General features: G+C 32.9%; 1 protein-coding gene across 2 annotated transcripts in view; it reads left to right on the top strand.

The window, feature by feature from the left end:
• IKZF2 (IKAROS family zinc finger 2 (Helios)) overlaps positions 1-20,709 on the top strand; it is a 165,778-nt gene that overhangs the window by 88,400 nt on the left and 56,669 nt on the right. Inside the window, exon 5 of one of the 2 annotated variants that reach the window (XM_011990876.1) lies at positions 17,000-17,188. In XM_011990876.1, coding sequence (XP_011846266.1) covers positions 17,000-17,188 — 189 coding nt within the window. Of the gene's footprint in view, positions 1-16,999; positions 17,267-20,709 lie in introns of both variants that reach the window. The other variant, XM_011990875.1, reaches the window with a different exon arrangement.

Below are 20,709 nucleotides of genomic sequence, written 5' to 3' on the forward strand. Positions count from 1 at the left end.
ATTTATAATCCTTTGGGTATATACCCAGTAATGGGATGGCTGGGTCATATGGTACATCTAGTTCTAGATCCTTGAGGAATCGCCATACTGTTTTCCATTTGTATATTTAAATCAATGCTCTGGCTATTTACAACAAAATAATGAATATTGTCACTTTTCTCAGTTTGAGAGTTTAGTAAAATACATTCAAGGGACCAGGGAAACGATTATAGGAACTGGGTCAAATAGGTACAAGTTTCTGGATCCCAGGGATTGTGAAAATGAAATTTATTTTTTTCTACTTCTGGATTTTGTTTTAGAGATAATTCTTCACATCATTCTGAATTTTTAAAATTTAGGTTATTTAGGGAGGCGGAGGTTGCAGTGAGCCAAGATCGCGCCACTGCACTCCAGACTGGGTGACAGAGCAAGACTCCATCTCAAAAAAAAAAAAAAAAAAAAAAAGATTACATTATTTATAAGTTTTTATGGACTTCTGATTCATTAGAAGTTAACATGGCTTTCACTTCCCTGATTTTCATTTTGTATATTTAATATATGCTTTACATTTTGGAAAAGTGAAGTGTACATTGATTTTTCTGCTGTTTTTCTTGTAGTGTTACATCTTTCAAAGGTGTAACATGCTATCAAGCATTTGAATAATTCTGTCGTACTCTACATTTTTATATTTATGAAAAATAGATCATGTTAGTAATGGATACTATCAATTGTTTAATATTTCCCTGAAAGTGTTTTCTGTTTAATTTTTATATACTTCTTCTGTGTATATGGAGTTAGTTTATTTCTGGTTATTTATTGGAAAACTGAGACACTAACATTTACCTCCACTTTTACTCATTGAACTCCATCACTAACCAGCAGTAGAATCTAGGAATCTTACTTCTAGTTCAGTGATTGGTTTCTTGTATCTCAGTTCCTAGTACCAGATTAACTATAGTAGCTTCTTGTATTAACTTTTATTTGTGATGTTTTTCAAGGACTGGAAAAACAGTCTTCATTTCCACTTCCCCCAAATCACGAAGAATGTGGACTTATGACATATTAAGTAAACTTTAAGGTTTTTAAATAAAATGTTTACATCTATTCCTGTAAACCTTCTGCCTTCTTGCATCCGAGACAATACTGTACTTGTACTGGATAAGTATTCTGTCTGAATATTTACTGAATTTATGCATTATTAAATGAATGAAAAAAAGGAAACATTGATTGGCCATCATTTGAGAATATTGAAGAAGCTTAAGCAGAATAAAATTTATAAAACAGCATAAATTCAGTCCTAACTGAGTGGGTTTCAGTGCCTTACATTTCATGTTCATGTGTCATTTTCGTTGAGTTTTTATTTCTTCTTCTAGGCCATACTTAATTTTTATTGAGTTGCTATGTTTAACAGTTTTCAGCAAAAGCTTAAAATAAAAACACTGGAATATATAAAGTTTAGTGTACCTAATATGCAAGGTTTGATAAGGTGCCCTATAAATGGGGAAACAAATAAATACGATCATTTCTCTTAACAGACTTACTTTCAAGAGTGCTGAAATACACCAAGGCTTATAAAAGTTTGTTACTAAAGTCGGTATGTAGAAAGGTATCTTTGCCTTCTCTATCTTTGGATGAACTGCTTGGTGACATATTCTACTACAGGGATAAGTTCAATACCCAGTGAGTGATAATGATAATAAAATCTGCAGATTGTAGACTGTCACTGCATTATTCCTTACTATTGTATAACACTATATATTTTCAGTGAGTTTTACTCAATATATTTGCTGGTGACAAAGTGAGTTTTTAAAGAAAAGAATTAGCTGACTGGTAACATTTAGGGAGATCATCAGTTGAAATAGAAAAAAAAAAAACCCAAAAAAAACAAAGGAAAGGAATCTGAAAACTAATCTTTTTTTGACCAATTAGTGACAGAAATTTCTGAGTTACTCCTTTCTTATATTTCATCGTTAGCTGATTTGATTGGGAAAAGAGATTTTAATTTTACCCCTGTCATGCAGGGTGAGAATTCACTGTTTGAAAACAGAACTGACAAGTGAATTTCATTAAGACTGATAATATGGCAACATAGTGAAAGCTTGCAACTATTATCAGCATGTAGAAGTTTTAAACAAGCTATTATTTTTGACCAATGTTCTATTACTTGTCATAGCGATCTTGTATCTAATGATGGTGACTATAATGGGTTGAAGAGGTTTCATTTTAGGTTTTCATTCAAAAATGTGTGTGTGTGGGTGTATGTGTGTGTTTCATTTTAATATTTTTAGGTTTTGCTTGCATTGTAGGGCTACCTTCATAGTGAAAAAAAGACAATTATATAATTTTGTTTATATTTGTGGTGGAAACAACCTAGGAATTATTAGTGAGAACTACCAGTTGATACTGACATGTGTATTTTCAACAGTAAATATTCTGCTTTGTTAGTTGTTTACATAATAAAAACAAAAGTATAGATCTATAAAGCCATAATGAAATGATGCTATTTCTGATAAAGGGATATATGGTAGAGCTACAAGTCCTTAGTTCAGGAATTTGAGTGAATTGCTGGGAGCTTTCCTTCTTCCCAATTTTCTGCCTTTATACTAACCCCCTCCTTCCACACAGACAGATACTTGTAATAGGATTGTGACCTCCTCTTGTCTCCACCTAATATAAACAAAATGTGAAGTTAGGACTATGGCTTGATCGTTACTGTATCTTGAGTGCTTAGCAGTGTGTCTGGTACAAAAGTCTTACCCCATAAATATTTGTTGAGTGAATGAATGAACACTCACATTTTATCACCTTGAAACTGGCTGTAAAAAGCCCAGTTGTTAGACTCACTCATTGCATTCCATTCCCTTTTCTCTGCAGATTCTTTGCACTTTTCTATTTATTTTGTTGCATTTCACTCGTTTGCATATTACTTAGTAAATGAGCTTGTGTTTTTTAATGTTGTATATTTTTATTCCGTAATATTCAGATATCAGTTACTAATAAATATTTGTTTGTATAATATCTAGTAAAATATAAATGGCCCCATTAATGGAAAAAGACTTTGAATTCCCATATTTGTAGAAGCATTTTCCCCCAACTTGGTTTCCTTTATAGCCAATGATATACATTATGAGGGTGTTTGACTGGTTCAGACACACAGTATTATTCAACATTGTGATGTGGTCTTGATCCTTAGCTTCCTTTTGTATAAAATGAAACTATTACTTTCTGGAAAGATTTGTTTGGTAATTAAATGGCTAATGTTGAAGGATGCCCAACTAAATGCACCTTCACTAAATGTTAGTACTTTTCCCTCTGTTCATTTGTTCCTTCCATTACTACCAATTTCACAAAACTAGCCCCCAGAATAATAAATTCCTGTGGTCCCATTGGCCCTGGATTTTAACCTTTAAGGACCTTAAGCCTTTCTTTTCCAGCAGTATTATTTTGAGAGACCTGGACACCGTCGTTGACTCTACTGTCTCTTCCTTTTAGTTCCCCTCAAACACTGTGTTTTGCACTGAGACCGTGCTCCCATCTGGCATTCTGTACTGTCCTTGTCTGAGAACTGCTTACATTGTTAGGATTGCCTCTATCCCCAACCAGACTATAAGTCGTGCCTGTCTTGTCTAGTCCTGTAGCTACAATACTTAGCAGCGTTTAGTGTGTATACTATACTCTATAAATTGGTATTTGATAAATTGATTTGCTTATTTGTTTTTCTGTTATTATGGGAAAGTGATGATGGGAAGAGGGTATCCTGAAAATCAGTGAATTCCCTGATCCTGGAATACAATCCAGTGAGTTCCCAAGTCCACATTCTTTTTATATTAGATGTAGTCGTAACAGGAGTTTTAATATGTGAAGGAAGAAGCTAAATTTTCTGTCTGCAAAAGCTATTCTTCAGGATTCTATTCCTTAATTTAATTTTCTGTTATGTAGTTAAAGATAATGCCATTTAAGACTTACTTGATCTCTTTCTTAATAATGGATGTCTCTTTCCCATAATTAAGCATAGTTAAAATATGTCCTGTGTTTTCCATATTATTTGAAAAACTATCAGGATTTTATGGTATTCATATTAACCTTGTAAATTGATAATTCTTCTGTCAGCTGGAAGTTTAAAGCTTCCTGAGTTTAAGGAAGTTAGTTCAACTTTCTGAAAGGTATTTTTTTTCCTCTGAGTATAAAAGTCAAACCAGATATTTGAATATAAATTTAATCTCAAAATGCATGAAAATAATGGAGTATGCTAGGTGTTTATTGTTAAAAATATTGCACATTTAAAGGCAGGCTACCTTGCCACTAGGTAAATTAGTCATGCAATAGATTTAATCTACTTAGAAATAGCACTATGAGGAAGAAAATAAAATTAATTCAACTGATAGTGTTAGATCAAGGAAAGAAAAGACAAAAACAGCTTGCTGTTGCCAAAAACATATTGCTAACTTTGTTCAGGTTGCAGCTTTTGTGTTTCATTTAGGTTTCAGCTTGTCCCAGGAGGTGTTGCTATACTGTGAAGGTGTTAGGCAGTGTAGTAATGGAACAGGAGATAAAATGGAAGGCACATAAAATGTCTTATCATTTGGACCTTCCTGGAGAAACATAGCTTGAATTTCTGAGTGGTCAGCTTGACATTTTAAAGCAGTGAGAAGTTGTATCATTATTTCTAGAATACTACAGTAGTTAGAGGAAAAAGATTTAAAGTTCATTGCGGTAATTGCTGACAGTTTCCATGGAATGAGAGGTGCTTTTAGTAAGCATGTGCTGCCTTGAACAAAGGCAACCTGCTAGGAACGTGAAAGAAGACAGTGGGCTTTGGAAGATGAGAGTGACAAAAAGCTAGATTCGGGCATTCTTGTGCTCCTGAAATAATTGCATTCATTTTAAAGGTGGAAGATTAAAATAACTTTTAATGGTTATTCGTATGTTTATAGCCTTTAAGAAAAGGAAGACTTTAGGCTTCTGAAACTAATGCCTTACATATTTTCAGTAACAAAGAGTACAAAACCTGGTGGCTGGCTTGTCCCAGGGAGCAAGGTAGCTGGTATCACTGGGCTTGGCACAATCCATGTGAAGTGCTGAGGTGATCCCTACTGTAACAGCATTCCCCTCCCTGGAAACCTGCAATTTGCCTCTTAGTCCCAGATGGGGAGGAAACTCGCAAACAGCCGCAAGCCATACATAATGGCAGGGTTCACATCCTGACGGGGACAAAGTAGAAAAAAAAGAAAAACTCAAAAGAGTCTTCCTAACATTATTTGAGTCAAGGACTTTATGCTTTTTGTGAAGGTTGTAGCACTTCTTTTTTCTTTTTAAAGTTTTGAGTATGTGTTTTTTTTTTTTCTCCTCCCTCCTGGATGCTAGCCAACATCCAACTGAAGGAAACACATGGGATGGCACATTTATCACATTGCACTATCTTTTGCTTAAGTAGCTAACATTTATTGCTTAATAAAGAACATCCTGCACACATACCAACTAGGTGTCCAGTATATTACTATGCATATGTATAAATGTACATTCACATTTAAACATGCTCTTACCTGTGACCCTCAGAAACACCTGAACACATAAAATTAGGCATGCACAGAGGTTTCAAATATATGATCTGAAAGGTAGATCTTTACCCAAACCCCAAACCTAGGAACAGATTTTGTATAAATAAATTTATACTATTACTTATAATAGTGACCAATAACTGTTACCAATTACACAAATAGTTATTTATGTAAAGCTTAAAGAATAATCTGGTTGTATTCTGTAATCGTAGATTACCGTAGACTGAAGGGATCTTAAGATCCTTAACCTCAGGCAGGTAGGCTTTTAAGCATTTTACCTGCACAAATCAGTAGCATTACCTTTATTTCACAGAAAAGGAAGCTAAGCCTCTTAGAAGGTAACTTGTACAATTCCAGGTGACATAGATGTGATCTTCAGTGCTAAATCACCAGTTAATAGAAGAAATAAAACCCAGTTTGTATAAATTTTGATCTACTTACCTGACCAGAAAACATCAAGTATTCTAAAAGAAGTATTTTTTAAATGGATAAGGAACTCTCTTACATCTGATTAATGTAATACCATACATACACAAGTGTTAAAAGCAAGCCATTTATATGCTCTTCAACTATACCTTATATGTCTACTTTGCTTTCTATGGTGCATAGTCATCACTTTAATATGTTTCACATACTTTAGTTATGAGTTTTAGAAAGCTGTTTAGATGGTCATTTAGAAATGGAGACAGATAACTCATTGAATACTCAAGACTTCAGTTCACAAATACAAGGATGGCATGCTTAAAGTAACTACTTACAATGAGAAGTTATCTTTTTGAGTTAGTGATCTTGTGAGAATATTTCTTGATTTTTTTATGCTCTATATTTTGCACTGAGGTTTTATAGTAGCTGAATATTCTGATGTGGTGGTGTGAGGCTTATGAGTCCTTGTATTTCTCATCAAAATATTTTACAGTGCATAGTTGCCTCTATATATAAAAAGATAGACATATATATCTATATGCATACCTTTCACTAGTGCCATAAAAGCAGGGAATATATCTGTCTTGTTGCCATTCAAGCATTAATTCTCTTGTGCTTTACTCAATTTTAAATGTTCTGTGGTTTTAGAATATGTTCTATTATATATTATCCAATGATTGTATCCATTCTGGAAAAAATGATGTCATTCACAACCAACATGTACTCATGCCTTTTTCCTCTCTTCGTGCTTGCCGCTATCTTGAGTGCTGGCTAGTTCTCCTTCTATATAAGTTATATCCAACTTATTAGTACTATTTTACGTGCCTTTTCCTTCATAAAGCCTTCTGCATCTTCCCTGTACTTCCATGTAGTAAACATAACCCCAGATTTATGTTTGTTTGATGTTGATACTTATGAAATGCTTTCATATAGATATATTAATAAGAAGCAAAAAGTTCCAAGTGTATTGTTTATACAATTTTATTTAATACTCAGGACAACCCTAGGAGGCAGCTGCTGTCATTATTTTGATTTTATAGATGTGAAAATTGAAACTTAGGTTTCCTAAGGTCATGTATAAGTAAAAGAACCTGGCCTTAAACTTCAGGGCAGTGGACCTAGAGCCCTTGCTCTTTAACCACAGGGCTATGTTGCTTGCTTTAAGTGATTTCATGCTTTTCCAGTCTTCACAGTTTTAATGTACAGGATATTATCTTCACTTTATACAGTAGGAAGCAGGGAGCCAGCAAGTGACTTCCTAACATTTGTATATGTAAGCATTTAAACACAGATGTTATAATCTGGTATTTCCATGATTTAAATACTTCATAGGATTGCTGCTTTGTAAATGTTTTTGCCTTTAATTATATGCATTCTATAATCCTACTTAAAATGTTCATTCATTCATTAGGAGTAGGAAGCTAGGTATGAGCACGGTAAAGAACAACAACGACAACAAAAACTGCTGCTGCTACGTTGTGGAAAATAAGTATCTGGTACTGATCTGTCAAAATTTGCTTTAATTGCCCTTAATCACCACAAGTTTTCTCTTTCTCACTACTTGATAGATCTTATTGGTTATTAATTTCTAACTGGCCAATCCTGCATCTCAGGGCCAAATGCAGACTCCGTTTGTTTGACTCAGACCAATAGTACAGTGTTTATGGAAGAACAGCAGGGAAAGAAATTTTGTAGCCTTGATCTCAATGTGTATGACCCAAGGATATTTGAACCTGGGGTATGGAAAGCTGTTGGATTCCCCTGTTGCTTCACTTCAGAGACCCAGTAAAGCTGCTGAAGTGTGTTGCACTGCTTTGGCTCCTCCCTCTGTTGCCGTTGCCCAGTGATAGAAACCCTGCTCCATTCCTTATCTCTTTCTGTTTAGCTGCCAGCAGCCTTGCCTTCTGACCTCGTTTAAGCGTCCTTAGTGACCTCTGGGAATCCTTGCGGGTCCCTTTGGGAACATACCCACTCAGCTGGATCTTGTAGTAATTATTTTACTTCTTACAGAAGTTAGGTTAAGAATTTTGTACTTCTCTTATTAAAGAGATAATTTCACAATGTAATTTGCTTCACAAGCCTCCCACAGTTATGTTAAGCAGATGGTTGCCAAACGCCAGTTCAAAGTAGATTGCTCTTATATGAAATAAAATCCACGCTCAGGAAATTTGGCAGTATAAGTTGGTCTTCTTCCAAAACAGACTTACTCAGACAAATTTCTCTTTACCTCAGACTGGCAATCTACTACACCTGTATTCCACTGTAGAATAAAAAACATATCAGATTGTATACACTGATTCAAAGGTATTCTTTAACATACCGACATCTGTTTTTTTCTTTACTAACTACTACTAGCTACTGTGCTTTTGGCGTCATAGGGAAATAGCAAGAATTTGGTCATCAGTTCTGAGTTCTAGTCACAGCTCTGACTCTGAATATTTATACCCATTGAATATGTTACTTCACTGATTTTGAGTAAAATGAAGATAAAATTACGTACTTCATAGAGTGGCTCTTGTAATTTATTCAGTTGAGATATATATATATATATATAAAATGCACCTAAATTCTTTCCTGTCATTACTGGTTCTTTAATTAATATTATGTTGATATTGGTGATTTGTGTTTAAAACCTAAATCTGTGTTGTTATATTTATTCATCACACATGTTTGATTTATGTGAAGTCTCCATAATTTAAAAAGAGAAATATCATACGTAAATCGGCAGCACTGGTTCAATAAATACATATTGGGTGCTTCATATATGTAAGGATAGGATGATTTTACAACTATGGATAAAGGCAATATTACCTTTCAAGGACCTTACAGTGTATGCAGTGTAGAGGTAAGGCAAATGTTCGGATGAAATCACTGAAATGTAAAGTGACGTAAGTTTCATAGGAGAAGAACTTTTTGCTCAGAAAACAGTCATGAAAAAAGGTAACAGATAAGTGATCCTTTAATGATGTGCTAATTTTTATAGAAATAGGGGAAGTATCCCAGAAAATAAAAGCAGATGCTTGGGGAAAAAAGCAAAATCAAAAACAAAAACCAGTAAGTAGAGATGTATAAATGTGCTTCACAAAGACTGAGGACAGTGGTTTGGCTGGAAAAGGTATGAGTAACTAAAAGACTCATAGGACATATGGCTGAGGGATATAATGGGACTACACTTTGGATGTCCTTAAATTCCACACCAGTGCCTTTGTATTTAATGTGTAGGCAGTAGGCAGTCCTTGAAGACATTTAGAAGAGTAATATGAACTCTGCAATAGAAAGATTAATCTAACAATTGAATATAGATGAATTGGGGGAGAAGAGTGTGGCAAAAGTTTGAAGAAAAGAGACCAGTTAGAAAGTTTTTGATATTGTTCCAGGTGAGAAGTCATGGGGATCTTAAAGTAGTTGTATTGCCCAAGAAGATGCAAAAACAGTTGGATATGCAAGACACAGAAGATATTGAACCTTTAGGACTTGGCAAATGAAATCATTCATTGGATAAAGGAATAAACTGCTGTTTGGCTGAGGCATTTCTATTTAAAGTAGGTTTATTTTCTCTGCATTGTGTAGTTCTCATAAACTAGTTGTCTGCCAAAAAATAGAAACTCTATCTGTGGGCCACAATGGTGCTACTGTGCTAGGTAATAAAGGTGTGTGTTTCGATGATGTGCATGCTATATAAGATTTCATGCATTGTGGAGGATCATCAGGAAGTTAGATATTTTGCTCTCCATTCTTTTACAATTTTTTTTTCCATGAAAGTAGGGAGGAAAGTTTTTGGTCTTTATTATCGTTCTATCAGTAGTTGACACAAGACTGTCAAACATGACCACAAAGGAAATCCTGAAATGCTATCCTTCATAAACTATTGGTTTAGAGATTAAAATTGATAATACTGACTTACTGCTCAAATTGCTGCCTTGACCTACCACTGATAAGTCATAGCATGACAAGGAATATAGAAATTAATGTTAAAAAATAGAGAGGAGGAGGAAAAGATTGAATATTAACAGATTCTTCAGCAACTAGGTGTACTGCATAGACATACCCTTGACAACACCAAAGCAAATTTTAAAATTAGGAGGTAGTTGTTTTGAGTGAGATATGCATCCCAGTTTTGATAGAAAGTCGTAATTCAATAGTTTGGTTTATGAAAACTTAACATTTCTTTATCTGACTATTCTGGACTTAAATTTCTGGTATCCTCTTCAACTGGTGGATATAGTTTTAGAGCTACCAAAAGAACTGTTTGCCTATGACTGATTTTTGTCCTGAATATAATACTAATGTCAGTTACTTGTTTCATTGGAGAGCCAGTATCATGTCATAGAAGGATGGATAGGCTATGAGTCAAAAGATCTTGAGTTACTGTCAGGTTCACATTTACTAACTTGTATCCTTTCAATAGCCACTTAACAATCATGCTTCAGTGTTTATCTGTGGCTGCCCTTCCTACAATGCAGTCATTTTGAGGATCAAAAAAGAATTTGTCAGTATTTTATAAATCATAAAAACTGTCTTATTTTTCTATTATTATTATCATTATTGTTACTATTATCATTAAAAGGATTCTAAATCTGTAGTCTACCAGAGATTATTTTATCTAGCCTGCTGTTTTCAGGAATATCAAGTGTTACTTCCCCCCATAGTTTAGATGGTACTAGTGGCTGTGTCAGGATAAACAAATACCCCAAGGTCCCATAACAAGTTAAACGGCAGAAGAGGTGGCAGAGACCCTGGTTTTTCGCCTTTAGGTGCAGGGAAACTTTACTACACTATTGTTGGAATAATAACAGTATTTCAGAAATCAGTACTGTCTTGATCTGGAGTAACTCCAGTGGGTTTAAGAAATACATAATATAGCTATATTGAACAGAGAAGAAAGAGAACGGAGAGAAAAGTGAAGTGATGTGATAAACAGATTTAGAATGCTACCCAGAAGTGGCTCAACTGCAGCTTAGTGACACCAGTGTCTGGACATGTCCAACCATTTCTAAAACGAATTCTTTAAGGATGTTGTGAAGAAGCTGTTTTTCAAGACTCATCCACTTCCCTATCCGCAGTCAAAAGGAACAAATATATTGTGTGAAATTTTGCTGAGGATATTAAAAAATGATTGCATATAGCTTTGTTGTGATGTGATTTTACTTTAATTGTTTAGACTGTTGGTAAATTCTTAGTAAATAATTGGGCTTTACATCACCGTTTTGAAGGCAGTTTGTTTTCCTAACACATTATTTGAACAGCTGTTGGGATATTAATGTGGATTTAATAATGTTTGGTGTTTCTGTTTAGAAAGTTTAAATGGGAGAGAGTTATATTAGTGCAGAAGCAACTTCAATAAATTATTAGATAGCCATATTGGTTTCATTGGTGTACGTAACACCATTTCAAGTGTCTGGCATAGATTGGGAAACATTCATGCTTGTAAGTTATAAAATCCCTTAAGTGCCCACTTCAATTCTCAGGGAACAGAAACCAAGCATATAAAAAGTCCACTTACACATCACACCTGAAATACATTTTTTTTTCATTTGATAAGTAAGAATGTTATTTTACTATCTTCTATTCCACATTGTGAAAAAAATATTTCTTTAATTCCCATAATATTTACTTCCTTAAAAAATTAAAAATTAAAATTAAAATACACACTTTGGCAACTAAACAAATGTAAGTCACTAATTCCGTAGAAATTAAACTAGAAAGCTTATTTTATACTCTATCAGATCAATAAATATATCACTTTAAGTAGAGAAAATAAACCATGATCCCTCTGTGTTATTTTCCTGGTTAGGAAACTTGACTAACTTGTTTGTAGATTAGTAGAATCCAGTCATATTAATAATAAAGTTTTAAGTTGTAGAAAGTTTAATATGTATATTAAAAAAGTCTTACTGATATTTTCAGTTCTGATTACTATGTATGGTGTTTCCAGAACTTGACATTTAAAAATTATAGCATTATTTGTGAAAATCAAATTCTAATGATGAGGGCAGAATTTATTATCTTAATTTGAAAAATCAAAATTAATATACTTATCATGCAGATAAAGTGATCTCTTTCTTAAAATTTTTAAAAATTGAGAATTCATATAATTAAAGAAATAAATTGCCAGACTGCAAAATCATATGCTGTCTTGCACAGATGGGTGACTTTGTGAAGTTATAGCGTAAAAAGTAGTAAAGTAAAATGTCCAAGTTATAAATAAGTGCCTTTTCACATTTACATCTTGTTCAGTTCAATAGATTTATTATGTAACCAAATTACATATGTTAGTAAAATATTTCTTGTATTCTTACTCATGAACTCTTTTATGGCCATTTTTGGAGTACATACTCTTCTGTTAATATGGGTTTCTTATTTAAGTTAATACTACTTTTTTGCTTTAGGCTTTAAACATTTACTATCATTGCTGACAGAATATTAGGCAAGTAGTAGATACTTAATAAATATTTACTGGTTTAATGATTTTTAAAGAGAATTCAGTGCTATCTTTGTTCCTTATTGGCAAAGGTAGATGAGTTCTAGGAATGAACGTAAAGGTCTACAAATGTATGTAATGACTGTTGTGCATTTTATTATCCTTTTCATTCTTATGTGAGTAAAATTTGGATTTGATTTTTTTTTTTTTTAACTTTTTCAAGTACAGTGGTGGCAAAGAAAATGTCCATCATAGCACTGATTGGATTAAATTAATTTGTTTTTAATAGCTTCACAAAATAACATGATTTTGCCCCATTTGGTTTTATATTCTACCTTTTCTTCCGCAATGATCTATACTTGTTTACCTGTGTAAAGGATTCAGTTATCCTTTTATTACCATATTAGTGAATTAAAGGCAAGTCTAGTGTAACTGTCCATTCACTATTATGTATCTGGAAGCAAGGACTATTGTGAAACCTTTGATTGTAGAGAGCCTAGAATGGTTACTGAAGAAACTTTTGTAATTGAAAATTGTTTGGCTTGAAAGTCACTTTAAAAAAGAGAGTATCTGTACAAGTGTCTTTACTTCTTGTTATTTGTAAATGGAATTGATTAAACTAGTTGTTTTTATGGCATCAAGATTACATTCTAGTGTTTATAATTATATTTTGAAAGCATAAAGAAGAAGAGGGGAAAAGCTTGAATTCATAAGAATATTTATATCCTGAAGCTTTTTTTTTTTGGAAAAATATGTGGCACTTTTTATCCTGAAATATATTCAAAGCTTTTTCTACATAAACTTGATCGTAACAGTTTTTTTCTATTAACTTATTCTTGCCGTGTGTTCACAAACCTGAGTCTACTAAAATATGGATATAACAGTTATAAATATAAATGCTAAATGGAAGTGCCATTACAAATGAAGTATAAGAAACATCTTTATCATCAAAACTAAAATCTTATTTCATATCCCTTTTTCATTGCTAACAATTTGTTCTGGCAAAATTCTTTTTAACTTAAGTCATTATTGTTTATTAGCATATGATAACGTGTGTACATTTCCACAAATATGCCCAACTTTTACATTCTTTATTTCATATCAGAGAAACAAGCTTGAAAAATAACTCTTGGTATTGAGAATTGTAACAGTGAGATTTCATTTTACTCAAATGAACAAGTTTTCATCTTTATAACCCATTTATGAGAATGTCTTTGTGTTACCAAATTGTAAAAGAAATTTCATGTAAGTCTAATTTCAAATATTTGAAAACTAAAGGACTCTGAATATTATTGTACAGTGGTTAATAGCTGTAATTCAATAGTTGTAGCATCATATAGCATAGCTACAAATATAACAAAAGTCTTAATATATAAGTTATAATTTAGAGTACACTTAAGTTTACTACTTACATTTAATCATTAATAAATTAAAATATTAGGTGTTCTACATTAATTGAAAACATCTTAAATAGTGAAAATAAACCATGGGAGAGTTTCTATGAGTGGAGAAAACTTTTCTATTTAATAGTTAAGATTCAAAGAATAATTGCTTTTTATTCTAGAGTTTCAACCTAATTGTAGTGAGATGGGTTAAAGATTAGTTAGTTACACTGGGATTTTGTTTCTATATACACACCATGTAAATGCTAAATTTAATCTATGACGTATGTATATTAAAATGTGTTGGACTTTATTGATTTACTCTATCAGTACAGCAAAATTGTATACATTCATATATTATAAACATATATTTCTTTATAGTGTTGTTAGAGAAGAGATTACTACAGCTTACTATTTCTTGTCTATTTAGGTTTTAGCAAAATATACATTTTTTCTGTGTTTATTTGAAGTATATTCTTCTATAGAGAAAAACTTCTAACTATATTTATAATCTCATACTTTTAAAAATCACATTTTATCTGTTTCATGTTAACTTTTAATCTCAGTAGGTAAAAAGATAATTTAGTAGTGTAATGTCAGTCATATTCTTCATAATTCTGAGCTATTTTGAAATTTAATAGACTCATAGTTTCAGGTTCTAAAACTACACTTTCAGTTATGTATTTCTTCATTCCTGAAATGGAATTCTGATAAACTTTATGCACACTAGGTGGTATAAAGTCATGCTGTATAAAGTTACACTTTTCGATGATTTTCTTTCTTCTTAAGTTTAATTTTAAATGACAATTGTGAATGGAATATAGCATTATATGGGATAACCAAAAGCATTTTACATTGATTTTAAAAGTCTCCCTTACCAGAAAAAATATCATGGAAGAATTACTTAGATTATGGAAAAACCTATTGATGCAAGATATAGAATCCAAGAGCCATAACTGAAGGCTTTAACAATTCAACATGTGAAATTAGCATATATGCCAAAAAAATGCCCTTAAGTAAAGAGATAAACCAAAATTTTTGCAAAACACATCATAAACACAGGGCTAAGTTCCTTAGTATATAAAGAGCATTTAAATTCAGTGAGAAAAGACTGATAACCTAATAGAAAAATGGGCAGACAACTTTGATAAACAATTCTGAGAAAAAATACAGAACATTTCAACATAGAAAAAGATGTCTAACTTCACGCATAATTTTAAAATGCTTTTTAAAAACCGTAGTAAAATACCAGTTTTAATCTGTCAGATTAGCAGAACTATGTGGTATTGTAAAAGAATGTCTGTAATAGAAAGAAGCAAGAAATAATTTTGAATTTCCAATGATGAACTGGACGAACAAATTACACTACATTTATAAAATGGATTCAGACTATTTGGAATTTGAAACTTATGGTACTGGTTGCTTTTGAGAGAGGGCCTGAAAGATAGTGAGCTTGATTACAAAAGAACTTAATTTTTAATTTTTATTCTTTATGTTTTTTGTTTTTTCTTTGCCATGTTTATGGGTTCTTTAAACATACAAAGCCAGTTTAAAGCAATAAAACTCTTAAGTTAGTAGAACATCTCAGTAAATACTACTTCAACATCTCCTATATACCACAACATTCTTGAGCATGCTGGCAATATAAAGATGGATACAATACTGTCCCAACTCTTTTTAAAAACCAGTAAGGCAGTACCAATTTGTAAGTAGGGTAAAACTCAATATAGTTGGTACTCGGTTAGAAATGGGTCCTGGAAGGATGCATATCACTTTGTAGATCTCAGAGTGGTTTATATACTATAAGTTGATAGAGCTTCACAAAAACCTTATGAAATAGAACACAGAAAAAAATATGTCCAGAAAAAAATAAAAGATAAGCGCATTTCCTGTACTTACTCATTTAATGCCACAGCAACCATAGGAAGTAGGTACCATTATCATCCCCATTTTATAAAGGACATGGTGAAATTAAACCTAAGTTCCTCGCTGTCCTCACTCTTAATACCTAAACTGTTCTGCTCGAACTTTATTCAGTTATCTGAATTCATGTCTACTTTGCAAACATGAGACTCAGTTTAAATAATTAGTTCAAGATTATAATGCCAGTACTCTTCTGCCACAGAGCCATTTTGATAGTGCACCCTCTTGTGATAAGTACTAATGACAAATCACAGACTGTGTGGTTTCTCTAAGAAAACAATGGCAGTGAAAATAACTTACTTCCTTTTTATGAAAATATTTCCTCTACTCAAGTAGTACCAAATAAGTTGTTTTGCTCAGTAACTTTGATATGACTTCTTAAGAAATTTTCAATATTACTGGATAAAAAACTGATACTCACTTAAACCTCGTTTCTGCTTTATGAAAAGACTGTCAGCAATCCAGAATGAAGGCTGTGCTAACAAAATTCCAACTTTTCTGTGGGATGATCCAAAAACAGCAAACAGAACGCATTAAATTTCTTAACAGTGGCAAGTGTGTACATGCATGCTATGCCATTCCTGTGATTAGCTGCTTTTTGGTGTGCATAGATTAGAGTTGGAATACTTTGATTTTCAAGCATGTTCCATAGGTAATTTTTTAGATAGAAAAAACAAGCGGAGTAACTTAAGAGCGTGTGAGATCTGTGTACTACATTTCTATAGCTCTAAACTGAATATATGTGTTTAGTCTGATTTTAGAACATTTGCCTTGACAGTGTATCTTCATATGTCAAAGACATTTGCTGGATTAAGTTCCTGAATTGTTTCTCTTGCTGTGTTCAGAAGCAGGTTTATACAAGTACTCTGATGAGAAACAGAGAATATGAAGTACATATAATGATCATTAAATTAAGAGGAGGCATAGTTCACTGTGTTAAGCAATATTTAATCTTGTTTCTTCCATAATCCTATCTCAGTCTTAGTAGCCTTAGTGACAGACTCAAAAGCCAATACCAGGATTATTAAAAAACTTGTTAAAAAGCAAATGTCTAAGCTAAAGAAACAAATGTATGCAGAAATAAGGAGTCATTCTGTTTACCTAGAGTTTTCCTGAGCTATCTTCACTTCCATGACATTTCACTAAAATATCATAGAACACAGTATGTATTAACATGGCATTTGATGATGAACCCTATTCTACTTTATATATCATTTTCGCCCATTTAGTAGAATGGCAATGAGTGGAAAAGAGATGTAGGTGATATTACATAACATGTATTTAAAATGTATTTTCTTCTTTTCAAATTACAGCAAACTCAGTAAAACTAGAAATGCAGAGTGATGAAGAGTGTGACAGGAAACCCCTGAGCCGTGAAGATGAGATCAGGGGCCATGATGAGGGTAGCAGCCTAGAAGAACCCCTAATTGAGAGCAGCGAGGTGGCTGACAACAGGAAAGTCCAGGAGCTTCAAGGCGAGGGAGGAATCCGGCTTCCGAATGGTAAACTGAAATGTGACGTCTGTGGCATGGTTTGCATTGGGCCCAATGTGCTTATGGTACATAAAAGGAGTCACACTGGTAAGCAGCTGAAAGAATAACCTGATGACTGCCTGTGACATCTGATGTTGATATTACCTGACATCTATTCTCTTTCCTTTTTATTCAGGGGTGGCAGTGGTGAAAACTACCTTTTCAGAATTCTGCTAGTATTGGATTGCAGAAAAACAGAGAGTAGCCTGGGTCTTGACTTCCAGCCTTCAAATCTGAATAGCATATCAGAAAAGAAGTTTGGGATTCAGTTTCCACAGTTCTTAATATAGCAATAATATGATAAGGGTTCAAAAGGTATAGGAGAATTTCATTGTGTAACTTAATTTTTTTGTATTTCTATACATATTTTACCATACCCATGGGCAGGTAATATAGTTTGCTAGATAAGAGTTTATACTACAAAATGGCACTCATGCATTTATATAAGTGAATAATTTTCACTTTATTCAGTTAACTCCTTGGAATACAATTTCTAATCAATCTCTGCCTACCACAGGTCTCACTAGCAGGCAGGTGCTTTTGTAGTTCAGGGATGCTACCATCTTTCTGTAATTGTTGGTTATAACTCCTGCAAGGATATATATAGGATTGAATATGACAAATAGTGGCTGGTGTGTAGGTTGGAATATGTAATTCTGGCATAGAGTAAGGAAAAAGCCCTCAGATTAATTCATACTATATTTTTAAACATTTGAGAGGTGAAAAGTTTTTCATGAAAACTAACCAAATGAGAAGGCCTTACTTAAATCTTTTTAAACCATTTGCCAATTTTTTTTTTTTAAAAACCAACAGACATGAGATAGTAAGTGGTAAGCTAGGAGGATCATTGACTCTTAACCAAAGAAGTTTCAAGTTCATGTGAAAATTGGTTTAATGGTAGTGATGGATTTCACTATAATGCAAAGTAGTAGTATACAGTAAAATATTAATAACTAATATTCTCAGAGTTTTAAAAAACACTCGGAAGAAATATAAATCACAATAAATTTATTTAAAAGTTTTATTTCTAAATAGTTTAATAATTACATGCTTAAAGCATTAAAGATACAAGGTAGGTCAAAGTCTTTATTAATTTGAACCCTTCATAATACACATGAAGAAAGTCAAGTGATTTGTCCATTATCCCTTATGTAGGTAAAGGCATTGCTGAAGCTAGAACCAGGGTTTTCTGATGCCCATATTGGTTTTGTTCAGACACACTATTGCTTGGTATGTCAGTATACCAATAATTTATTATAAGGTATAACTGTAAACTAAGACTGATATTTTAAACATTACAGTGAGAAGTTATACATTAAAATCAGTGTTATCATAATCAAAATCATCAGCTTTAGAATATATTTACTTATTCCAATCATATAGTCAATTACATTTTGCTTTTCGATTTTTTTAATCTCCTTTTTAAACAGCACCATGTTTTAAAGATATTTATATTACTAGTGTATTTTTTTTTCTTTAATTTTTAAAAGTATCTTAGAAAAGGCTGAAAGATCAAGCTTGGTATCTACTTTATGAAAAGAAAAGGGAAAAGCCTATAAAATCTACTTTTCATCTATGCTTATGAGCTAATTCTAACGACACTTCTAAAAACAAGTTTCACAAAGTTATAATATATTCATTATGTAAGAGTGATTATATTAAGGAAGATAATACTCATTCAAATGTGTAACTTCTCCTATCTAGTAAAATACAAACAAAACAGTCAGTCTAATGGTTTTTCAGTTAAGTTGCATGCAATGTTAAATTTTAAGCTAAAAAATAAACTAAAAACAGTATTTAAAAGATTTTTAATTAATCTTTTATGTTCTGAATTAAGAACATTCAGAGAACCAGAGTACAGTTTTTAGAAAATTTAGGTTAATCAGTGATTCAATGTGATACAATAATATTCATGAAGATTGTTAATTTGTAAATACAATAATAATTATATACCTACTCTACTGTCCTTTTGATATTTACTAGAGTGGTAGAGTTGAATTATTTTATTTTTGAAAATAATCTAATTGGCATAATAAGGTTTATAAACAGTTATACAGATTTCCACAAATCCTAGGAATACGAGACTCACTCAACTAATAACAGCAAGGAGTATGTTAAAGTACACTTGCAACACTATCTTTTTTGTCAATCAGTGTTTATTGGAGTATTGTGCAAATTATTACACTTTCTTCAGATCTAGATTTTTCTTAAAGTTAATAGCCATTTACGGAGAAACTGTGATATCTGTCATGCTTTGTCAACTTTGAAATTGTGAATAGGATATCTTTAAACTAGACACTTAAACATATTTCTGATGATCCAGTTTATACATCTGATTGTGTCCTGCCATTTTCAACACCACTTTAGTACCATTTTAAGACTAGAAAGTCTATTTGCATTTCTTTAATTTAAACTAGATTGAGAAAAATGTAGTCAGAATCTAGTCATTCGCCAAATGTTTTCTCCTTAATACCGTGAACTAGCCTGCATTTTAGAACTTCCCACTCTTACCAGTTGTTTATCTCTAATATTAAAGGCACTGTCTTAAAACCTTATAATGCCTTTGAGAAACATATTTTTTAGTGTTTTTAGTTCATAGAATATCTAGTGTAATTTTTTTTTTTTTTTTTTTTTTTTTTTTGAGGTGGAGTCTTGCTCTGTCGCCCAGGCTGGAGTGCAGTAGTGCGATCTCAGATCACTGCAACCTCCGCATCCCGTGTTCAAGCGATCCTTCTGCCTCAGCCTCCCAAGTAGCTGGGATTACAGGTGCCCACCACTGTGCCCAGCCAATTTTTGTATTTTTAGTAGAGACGGGGTTTCACCATGTTGATCGGGCTGGTCTTGAACTCCTGACCTCAGGTGATCCACCCACCTTGACCTCCCAAGTGCTGGGATTACAGGTGTGAGCCACCGCACCTGGCCTCTAATATAAAATTGATAGTGAAAAATGATGGAGAACCACCCACTTCATTACAACATCATGGAGCATCAGATTGAATCTGCTCTTCTTCTTTCTCTGTCATACTCTACTAAAGTACCAATTGCAGTGTCTTATTAATGATTTCATTTTATTTATTTGATGTTGCTACTTTAGTAAGTAATCAGGTAATATTGTCATCGGATAGTCCAGGCACTCTTCACTGGGAATATAGAAAGAAGAGTAAAAAAAATAGGGATAGTGAATCAATTCATGCATGAACACATATAGATTGGACATTATAAATGTAGAATTTCCTTAATTTTACCTCTCCTTAATCTACTCCCATCTTTGTAACTCAGTTTTCAGCACCATATTTTGTACATTGCAGCTTTATGCAGCCATCCTCTTGCTCAGAGGCACTCAACAGATGCTTGGGATTCTGCGTATTTGTAGGTTGTTGTTCCACCCAATATAGGAGCACCCCCTGTCTTTGATTCACCAAAGCAAATTGATGCATATATATTTGCATTTTAATTGAATATTTAAATGCAGATCGAGAAATAGGTGTTTA

Source organism: Mandrillus leucophaeus, unplaced genomic scaffold, assembly GCF_000951045.1.
Source record: "Mandrillus leucophaeus isolate KB7577 unplaced genomic scaffold, Mleu.le_1.0 Scaffold386, whole genome shotgun sequence".
In the NCBI taxonomy this organism is placed as follows: domain Eukaryota; kingdom Metazoa; phylum Chordata; class Mammalia; order Primates; family Cercopithecidae; genus Mandrillus; species Mandrillus leucophaeus.